General features: G+C 41.1%; 1 protein-coding gene across 1 annotated transcript; it reads right to left on the reverse strand.

Annotated features, from left to right (window-relative positions):
- On the reverse strand, window positions 1-8915 carry LOC134510102 (C-type lectin domain family 12 member A-like). The gene is made up of 8 exons (XM_063322984.1): window positions 8710-8915; window positions 8536-8628; window positions 5242-5340; window positions 4389-4532; window positions 3119-3273; window positions 1524-1639; window positions 533-730; window positions 1-435 (listed from the first exon to the last, which is right to left on the reverse strand). The coding sequence occupies exons 2-7, from the start codon at window positions 8624-8626 to the stop codon at window positions 562-564; spliced, it is 774 nt and encodes a 257-aa protein (XP_063179054.1). The 5' UTR covers window positions 8627-8628; window positions 8710-8915; the 3' UTR covers window positions 1-435; window positions 533-561.
- Between the last annotated feature and the right edge of the window lie 1387 nt (window positions 8916-10302).

The raw sequence follows: 10302 nt of genomic DNA on the forward strand, positions 1-10302 counted from the left end.
TCCAGAGGAAATACAATTACTAATACAGTTCAGGAACGCTTTTGGCCCACCTTCTAAGGATAACTGTGTGTATTGTATACTGCAGCCTACTGGCATATTAAAGCAGTCAGATCAACAAGACATCAGAAGCATCTCCTGAATGGAAGTGTTTAATCCTCATCAGTTGTGTTATGTTACAGCTGTACAGTTATGAACTGACAGGTGGTATTAGGACTGTATCAATGGATGCTTGGGAGAGGAGCAGTGTCTTTACATGCTTGCCCTGTCACTGTGCTTCATTTCCTGGCCATCATTTCTGGCCATTTTCTCCATCACTTCTGTTGGTTAAAAACGAGTAATCATTTGTCAGTTTTGGATCTGGAATGACAGGCTTGGCTTGCTCCTGGAACTTGTCACCATTCTCGTTTCCTTAGTATGAAGACAGTTCACATATGTCTAAAAGAGAATGAAAACAGGGAAAAGGAATAGGTCTGATCCAACATATTTAAATTCTCATGTGATAGTTCTGAAAAATAAAATAAAAAAATCCAACCTTGCAGAATGTCTTCTAGCTTCTCATAATCATTTTGATCTGACAAACCAGTCCTCCTGCCAATGGTTGTTATCTCGCTGTAATCGGATGGCGGGCTTTTCACAGATACAGTAATACTGGTTTTCACATGATGATGTGCCATATATGACACCTTTATAAAAGTATGCACAGGGTCTGAAGGAGTTTGAATCCTTTATCCTAGGAAAGAAAAATATTTATTTTTGCATCTCACTTCATTCAAATGGTGCATCGTTGCCCCTTCCAAAAAAAAAAAGCCTTTGCGTTCACAAAGAATACATACCCCCAACAAAGAAATAGTGTTTAGTGACACTGTGCACCAACTCCTAGGAGGCTGACCCTGTCCTGAACACGCCAATAAGCACCCCCAGCAGGCTCTAAGGGTGGATTCTAAACTGTTTCTTGTACCTGACAGTAAGAAACACAAACTCCTGGGTACCGACTGGAGGGTGCCAGTGTCTGTTTCAACAGAAATGTAAAGGAGACTGTCCAACAATGAAAAGAAAAATTGGCAAAGCAAGTTTGAAAGCAAGAAGAAAAATACATTGTATTTCTGAAATAACATGCTAAACGAAAGTGAAATGATTTGAGAGAATAAATAGTGTCTTATATAAAAATAAAAAAGTATAAAATCAAAAGCATGAAATGAAACACCTTTCCATTGGAGTTTTTTCCTTGTGTCTTCACTGAAACAAGATGTTAAATGCAAGAGAAACACATGACATTTATGGTCAATCCGAAACTACATTGTGGAAATAAACTTTCCAGGTTTTTCCCAGTAATAGTGCCTAGATCACCCTCCGAGCAGTTCTGAGTAAGGCCAAGAAAAATCTGAAATGAAAAAGTGAGACCCAGAATCCAGAGAAAGCTGCATAAAAGTTGGCTGTTCAATGCACCCTTTGTGTCACAGAAACTGGGATTTGCTTGTGGGTGAGGACGAACTTTACATAGCGCGGGAAAGCTGCCCACTTACCAAGTCTTTTGTTCTTCTGTAAGAGCTGTGTTGTCTGCCCAATACCAGTCTCCCTGGTCATGTCTAAATGTTAATCCAAGCCAGTATGCATTTCTACGTTTTTTTTTTACCAATTCCTATGCAGAATAAGGACAATTAAAAAAAGACATTCAGGAAGATGTTAAAAATAAATATTGAGGCTCAGAAGTTGAAAGCATTGATGGAAATTGCTTAAAGAACATAAATACCACAAATTTTTAACCTTTCAGGACAAGTTCTGCCCTTAAAGGAAAAAAACTAATATGAAAAGAGAAATGACAGTAAAGCTGATTTTAATCCGAGAGAAGATAAACTTCTAGCTCTGAAGAGCAATGTCACCCTCATCAACCTGATTTAAACTCTCTGGGGTTAAAAACAATCCAACACTGGATTGTTTTCCCCCTTTTAGTCATGAGTCATTCCTCCTCTTTTACTCTGTCCTTAGCATTTGTCAACAGTGAAAAGGAAGGCTCTGCAGGGAGCTGTTGAGTTTGATTTGTTGAACCTTCATACTTGGCTTTGGCATCATTAACTTATTCCCAAAAGCTGGACCATGACAAGTAGAGGAGGTCTTAAACTTAAGCATTTAGCAATATTCTGTCCTTAAAAAATACTCTGAGCAGAACAGGTAAGAACGTAAACTTTAATAATGCTGCTCACTGCTGCTTGAGGGAATCTCTAAAGATTTTAATTCAATTTTTCTGTTGTTCTCTTCCTTCCTTCACTTATCCTTGCCACTCCCAGTGTACTTCTCCATTTTCTCTTTCTCCTCATACCTCTCAATGCTGTGATTAAGGCAGCTAGAACAGACTGCACCTCACAATCTTTGCTGTCTCCAATTTGAGAGGGTGAGAATAAAGACGCTCCCCTTTATTTCTGGGAGAAACCTGATGGCCTGCAGCTCAGTGAGAGGAACTGGCATTTGCGAGTGCTGGAGAGCAGGCAGGCCCAGCCACAACTGCTAGCTCTTGGGACATCTTTTCTGCCTTCAGTCTTCCAAAATGTCTGCTGGCATCCAGAGGCAAAAGCATTATTTCACTCTACACCTGGCATTTTCTCCTCCTCAGTTTGTTTTCATTTGCTAAAAGATTAGGCCAGATTTCAGCAGCTTGCTGCCAAGTGTTTTAATTTTGATTGAAAAGATGAGATCAACTTTTGTGGAAAGAACGTGTACAAAATGGGGAGGATTAGGATTTGCCTACAGGAAGGCCAGGTTAAAAGAGGTTTTCACCCTAATATCGTACCAAATCCTTGTATGGATCTGTAATACTTGTTAAATTGGTGAAATCACTGCCCACAACAAAACAGCCATGGACCCACTTTCACCAGTCATCCCAGTAAGTAGCTAGCCATGGCAAGCTAAGGCAAGATGGTCTGTCTCCGACCACCTGCTGCTCAAAGGGCTGTGCTTTGTATGGCAACGACCAGTCCTATGCCTTAGCACTGCCCAGGACACCCTAATCACTGTAGAAAAACTCCTGCTCACAGTGCCATTTAAGAAAATTATGTGTGGGGTGAGTAGTTGGTGCATGAACTTCTTTCATGAGCGAGAAACAGAGTGAGAAACCAGTCCATACCAGCTTTGCTGCCTCTTTTATCAGAAGAAGAGTGGAGTTTTGTGAGGAACAAAACTGCTGACTCTGTTCCAATGACTTCATTTCCTCGGAGTAGTAGTAACACGTATCATCACCTTCCCACTTCCAGTTTGCAGGGCAGAGTACACAGTTCTGGCCTGGAAAAGGAAAACCATGGCCTTGTTTCTGTTCCCAGGCTGTCCCTGAAAGAACGCCGCTGTTGGCCTGTGACAACAGGATCTGTAGGGACTGTGGATGTTTGAGATGGCCCTCGTTCAGTCAAAATCCCGTTGTGGTCCCAGAAGGTTCAGGTCATGACAGAGGTCAAAACCGAATCATCCCCCTATCTCTTACATTCCGTTAGCACTGGGAGAAGGTTCAGGTGTTGCAAATGGGACTTATTTAGCCTAATTTTAGGAGTCTTCACAGGTGACATGAGACAACCTATTTGGATTCCTATTTTAGTCAATGAACAGAAGTAGGTGTGCCTCACGCATGCTTTTTCTGTCATTTCGGGTGTCTTTCTTGTATCCTTGCACTAACAATTTCTCTTCATTGACTAAAAGGGAGACTTAGACAGTTAGCTTTTCTGTGGAACAAAAAACGGTCACAGTAGGATGCCTTTGCCTGGTGCCCCTACTCCACAGAGTATAATTTCTGAAGAGAACTATTGCTCTGGCTGGCCCATTGTCAGAGGCCAGTTAAATAACCAAGCTGTGGCAAACTGATTTCAGAAACAGCCCTGCACTTCACGCAGTCAGGAGACAGGCAGTGAACTCCCAGGTTGGTTTAGCTATGCTCCACTCACACATCACTTCTGACTTCAGGAGATTCCTGTCTTACCTGGGGTTGGTACTAGCGCGCTGTCCTGTGTGTGGACTGCTCTTCACATAGAGTGCAGTAAGCTGTCCAATTCTCAGGCACCACTGTAAAATTGTCTTAGATGCAGATGTTGTAGAGATCCCTGAACTAGAGCTGACGGGGATGGCATGTCCAGAAGGCATCCCACAGAACCCTTTTCTATATGGAAACTAAATCCTGAAACCCTGGTACCACTGCCAGGTCCCGCACCAATGCACATATGGCCAGTCTGGACTCCTCTCTCCAGGCACTGCATGAGGCAGATGTGCTCATTGCCTACTTTCTAGGTAGTCACATCTGAGAAGACACAAGTTCACCTGAGGAGACAGGCCTGAGTAGACACAGAAGACACATCTCATTTCCTTCCCTGCCATGTTGAAAAATAAGCCCTCGTCAAAACTTGTTGATTTACCATTATTTTTAAGTTTTTTTTCCCCTTCCAAGCACAGCTGATTTCCTATTGCTTGCAGCATATTTGAGAAATTCGCTTGCAGCTCATTCTTTGTCATGTTGAGGTCTCGAAGTTGTGTCCTGTAGACCTTGGGAATCTGTAAAACTGAAATTCACAACAAGACATTTTCGAGTACTGTCCTTCAGAAAGGGTGGGACGTAAATAGGGCATGTCTTAGCAGATCATTAAGGATAAATAAACCATTTTGGATATATGTTACTCCTTCCTGAACAGTTGCATGTTAAGGGCTGCTGAGATGAAGAACATTTGCATAGTAGATTTCTTATTATTTGGCTGTGAGTGAACAACAATATTAAAGTGTATTTTTTATCATATATTTCCATTGTGTATCTTTCTCTTATGTTGGTTTCCAGGCTGTGCTTTTTCCCTAAAAATGTGAACTTCAGCTCTGGATTGCAGTGGAACTGTTGTGGGTGGAAGGTAAGGGGCACAACCTATTTGCTGTGATACAAAGCTTTTCCTTCCCTTCAGATCCAGCATTATGAAAGAGGAATTCACTCCATCGTTAGTCAGTACAACGGGCATGGGGATACAGTTTTTATGAGACAAGACAATGACAGCCAGAGCAAGCAGTGAATCTCCTATTCCACCCCTTTCCAGCTCCACTCTGTGTTGCTCATTTCTAGCCTCATCATGTCAAGAAGAGGACAAAGATGCTCTGGCAAGGGAAAATGTCTGATTTGCTTGGTTGCCTATTCTCAGCTGAACCAAAAATTGCGCTGGAAGGACATGTCAGTCTGATATTATTCAGTAGCTTGGACTCCCCAGCAAACAGAAATGCATTAGTACTTACATAAAACTGTGATGGTCACCAGCGTCACCAGCAATGCCAGGCACAGCGCAAACAATATCAGGACTACTGGCCACTGAGGGTGAGATGAAGCGGGAGGCCCTGGGAGGAATTCAGTCATGCAGTTGCTTTTACTTTACGCTTGTATATTCCTGCTGCAGAGTCTTTGCACACAGCAAAAGATGCCCAAACAAAGTAAGAGAGTGAGAGATCACAAGAGCTCAGTGGAGAATGTGGACAACCTTGAACCTTTCAAAGGCCATAGGCTGTGGCAAGAAAGATATTGAGAAAGCAAGATGTTTGAAAATTTCTAGAAAGTTGACTGCTCAAAACTGAAAACAAATGTGCACTGTAGGGTTGTGGTAATTTGTGGTGTGTGGCTTCTATCTGTGTTAATCTGGTTAATTTGAGTGCTACAGTAAACTCCTCTGGTACTTTATGGTAGTTTGAGATTTCTAGCTAGGAATTCATAGAGAATTTTTCAGTAATAAGGGTTACAGCCTAGATACAGAAATGAGTGCTCAATGAGAAGAAAAAGGAACAATCTTTTCCCGAGCAAAGGAAATTTTAAGCATGTTGGTCATCCAAAAGAGACCCTGTTCATAGGAGCTGGAAGATTTTATGGGTTAAGATGCACTGAAGGAGGGAGAAAAAGCATTCAGTTTGTCAGGGAAGCACTAAATCTAAGGCAGATGTTAAAGTTGCCACTATACGGACTTTGTGGAGACCTGCAACCAGCTTGACTTAATCCAATAAAGGCAGAAGAATTGCAATGTGGAGAGGAAATTGCTAGTTTAGAAAAGGGAAAGCGGTATGTAAAACTGGGGAGTGAATTGCTGAAGGAGTAGGAACTGAAATTTAGTGTGTTAAGCTGAAGGAAGAGGAATGGAAACTACGCAGTGCGCCTCTCCTACAAATAACCTGTGCTCAGCTTCTGTGGTGAAGTAATCCTAGGCAGAATGTTGTATAAGACCTCACTCTGCAGAAACTCAAGTTGAGGAATATTCAGGTGAAAGAAGATCGAGCAATGGATGTTGTCTTGAACTGGTACACAGATCACTGCTGTGATTCAACCTCCCATTCACCATAAACCCCAGGTCCTCTCCAGTCTCCCTACCCAGCCTGCTCCCAGCCTGCACCACTGCCTGAGATTAGTCCAGGCTCAGTGCACAACAACTTGTGGAGCTTCTTGGGGTTTCTGCTCACCCAGTCCTCAGGTTACTCAAGGTTTCTCTGTTTTGAGGAACCTGATAGCATCAGCCGCCACCCCTAGTTTAGCATCATTATAAATTTGCACTCGGTGTCATTTAAACAATATGGGCTCAGTATCAACCCCTCAGGGACCCCTGCAGGACTCTGCCACCAAACAGATGTGAAGCCATCAGTTACTGCCCTTTGAGTCTGGTAGGCCAGCCAGTTTTCAGTCCACCTAACAGTCCACCATCCAGCCCATAACTTCCTCAGTTTTAAAATGGCAATACTGTAAGAGGCACTGACAAAAGCATTGCTAAATATATGTTACATCTACCACTCTCCCTGCACTTGCATTTCACCACAGAATGCAACCCCAGTCGAAGGAAGTACTCTAACTGCTTGGTGTTGTGTAAAAGAGAAATACCCAGGCCCTTCATAAAGAGAAAGAACACCTCCCTTCTGCAATACTTTCGCAAGTCTGATCTTACAGGCATACGACAGATACGCTCGGAGATAAAGCCTGCACAGCCTTATACATCCTAATAAGGCTTAAGGATGCATTGACTGCTGGGCTGCTGGGACATATGAATATTTTTAAGGTCAAAGTGCTTCTGTACGTGCTCTGAAGTTGAATACTAGGTGCCTGCCTTTCTATTACTTCAGTTGTAGAAATTCAACTCCCTAAGGCAGGCTGCTAAATAGACTCATGTGAATTGGAGCAAAAGGGCAAAAATAAATTGTTCCTACCCCTACAAAGTCACAGCCCCAAGCTGAAGACTGAAAGCATTATAATCCACGCTTCCTGGAGCTTTCAGATGAGAAGAGACAAAGATTTTGTAGTTTGAAAGTGTGATTTCATAAACAAATACAAAATATTTTCTGGGCAGCAATATGAATCAAGACTAAGCAGTAGTTTTAGTTTTCGCTGTTTTATTTAAGTATTGCCTCAAGAATTTCTTTAGGTAATGGTTCCCTGTACTGTTCTTTCTGACCTCACACTGCTTCTGCTGCATCTAGCACAGCTTGTGCTGGATCCTCCTTCCTGTACAGTACTCCCGTTTCTCTAGAATGGATATATTTATTCATTGTGGCTGTTCCAATTTCATGTTTGCAAAATAATGCACAGACTGTGCTGTGCACTCTTAGAATCGTGATTTTTCATCACAAAATATGTGTTCTCTACCCTGGGACATAGAAGCAGGACACCTGGAGTCGTATGAGGATACCGGTGTCATTGGACATTAAAGGAAAAGAAGCCTAGAGCTTAACACAAAGACAGTTCAGATTTCTGATTTTTTTTTTTTTTTTAAAGCCCATGAATTATACTTTGGCAATGCTCAAAACCATAACTCAATATAAAAATGTCCAAAAACCATATGTTCAAAAAGTGTAACATATGTTCAAGAAACATAACAGCATTTGAAACCACTGCTCTTTGATACAGAATTCCCCAGAGAATTCCTCCTGAATCACAAGCAACTTGTCCTCTTGTCTGTAAAACTCTGCTCCAGAGACTGACCCCACAAACAGCTAGCAGTTTCTATGTTCTTTGTTCCTGTGAGTTGCAGCACTGAAATCTAGAGTTCTTCTTCACAATTTAACAAATTAATTTAAAATTAGTATTTAAAATATAGAATTTAACATGCATTCAGCACTTTAACAGAAACAGCCATTTCAAATACCAGTGCCTTAATTCAGGCTAGAACTCCAGAAGTGAAATTAAGTGAGCCAGTCAAAGCTAATGCTGTTCTAAGCTTGAATGCAAACGCATGGAGACATTACATGGAGCTGATGTAATCAGTTCTTAGAAAAATTAGTTCAGGTTAACTCTTTTGAGGTTTAGACAATTAGGACTATTTGTGGAGCTTAGTATAATTCTCAGTAATATGCTTTTCCAAGAAATAATTAGATCACTATTTCAGGTATAGTTTTCAAACTCTAAAAAGTTCAGGCAGAAATGACAGTAACAAAAAACTGGATACATTTATAACTTTTTTGATAGTAGCAAAGCTAACAAAGGCCGCTAGGTCATATAATTAAAAGTATTTCCCATCCCATCTCCTTTAGCAAGAATAAATCATAAAAGCTTCATAGATACTACACCTTTTTCCTTAGTATCTTCAGACTCTGTGATATTATCCATTTCATAGCTGTTTCCAAATTTCAGATTAGCGTATGTTATTTCTTCTGTCATAGCTGGTAAAAAGAAAAGAGTCAGAACGAAAAGGTAGAAAAAGATCTAGCATTTGCAGCTAGTAAGCTAGGAAGAAAATCTACCTGATTGCAGGGCTTCCTTATATTGGCAGACACAAATGAAGCAGCAGAGACATCAAGATACGTCTGAGCTTCCTCAGTCACAGTACTGCCAAGAAAATGTCCTCTCTCATTCATTGCTATATTCTCTTTCTTCCTCTTTACCTCGCTTCCATCCTCCCTGACTGGCGTATATTTCTTTCTGCCATTATTGAAGAAAACACAGTCACTTTTGCAGAACTCTTCATTAGAACTCTTCTTCTTTTGGATAGACAACATTTAATTCCTAATTACACCAGGTTCAGGCTTGAAGCACAGAACTGAATAAAATGTTTTACAGCTTTGAAGCTGTCTTTTAGTTTGGGCAGCTGTGTTCAGCAGCAGATTTGTGATCACACTTCAGTTTCTCCTTCCTACTGGAGTCTGCTGAAAGCAAACAAGAAGGTGGACTTGCATGTTAAAGCTGGCAAATTGTGCTCTCATGCAAAAGAAATAAGTGCTTGTGCTCAAGGTTGGCACCTCACATAGGATATGTCAGGGTGCTGGCTCTTGCCTTCCATGCCAGCTTCCCAAAGTGATTGCTTGGCCTGGGAGCTCAAAGTCACCAAACCTCTTGACAAAGGTGACAACTCAGAAGATATATTCTTCCACTAAGTTTTCTGACATTCATGTTTTATTTCCATTTCTGGAATAATTTTCTTTATTCTTCGTTTCTTCTCCACATCTATAACATGAGGAAAAGCGTACGGTAACACTCAGATTTTGAGACTGCACAGTAAAGTGAGTTTTCAAGAAAATACATTTCACGTATCTCCCTCGCAGAGGTGGACACAGCTGTAGAAACTGCCTTTCTCTGAGGTGAACAAACAATCCTACAGAGGAAAAGAAATGACAGGGAGACCTGGTTAGCCAAGGAGGAAGTACGTGTTTCATTGCATGAGAAATTGGCCACCTCCTCTACTGCCGTGTCGCTGCATTTCTCTGGAGAACTGCAATTCTTCGTTATCTAGTGCTTTGCTGGACTATTGCTATTATCCAAAGAGTTCTGTGGGGCAAATTTTCTAACATGTAACAAATTTTGTAAATGGCACACCTGAGACCATGAGACAGGATCTTCTAGAGCAAGAGCAAAATATTCAGTTGACGCTGAAATATCAGTGATTCTACGTGGAGTGGAAAGGCAGACAGACACTCCTTAATGAAAACAGAAGGAAGAGAATAGATTATCCTCCATTAGGAGGAGTTTTACGCCCCTCTTCATGATGTTTTTTAACACTTCCACAACTGTGAAACCTTAAATGTGCATGACGAAAGCAGGATGTCTGGAGTTCCTGGTACAATTTTTGCAATTTCTGAAAAATGACAAATGAAACAGAAATACATTAGGCACGCACATTACCACTAGTGATTAGCATAAGGCTTACGTACACTATTCTACACTGTGTTAGGAGTGTAAAGCATTCTAAAAATGATCAGGAGTATAAACTAATCCTCCTGTGTACTTTTGGACCTGTGTAACTGAGACTTAGGCTTTAATTTTTTGCTTTTCTGAGAAAATTAACCAAACATTATTCTTTATATCAATGTTAAAATCAAAATGATTAGTCTAAATTAACA

This window comes from Chroicocephalus ridibundus, chromosome 1 (genome assembly GCF_963924245.1).
Source record: "Chroicocephalus ridibundus chromosome 1, bChrRid1.1, whole genome shotgun sequence".
Taxonomy (NCBI): domain Eukaryota; kingdom Metazoa; phylum Chordata; class Aves; order Charadriiformes; family Laridae; genus Chroicocephalus; species Chroicocephalus ridibundus.

What these genes read in the sequence shown, in the direction of transcription:
- LOC134510102 (XM_063322984.1), bottom strand. Translation starts at nt 8,626, where the DNA reads ATGACAGAAGAAATAACATACGCTAATCTGAAATTTGGAAACAGCTAT. An exon ending in AAAAAAACTTAAAAATAATG is followed by an intron (nt 3,274 to 4,388) that starts GTAAATCAACAA and finishes TTCCTTTTCCAG; the next exon opens with GCCAGAACTGTGTACTCTGC. An exon ending in TAAAAGAGGCAGCAAAGCTG is followed by an intron (nt 1,640 to 3,118) that starts GTATGGACTGGT and finishes TATTCTGCATAG; the next exon opens with GAATTGGTAAAAAAAAAACG.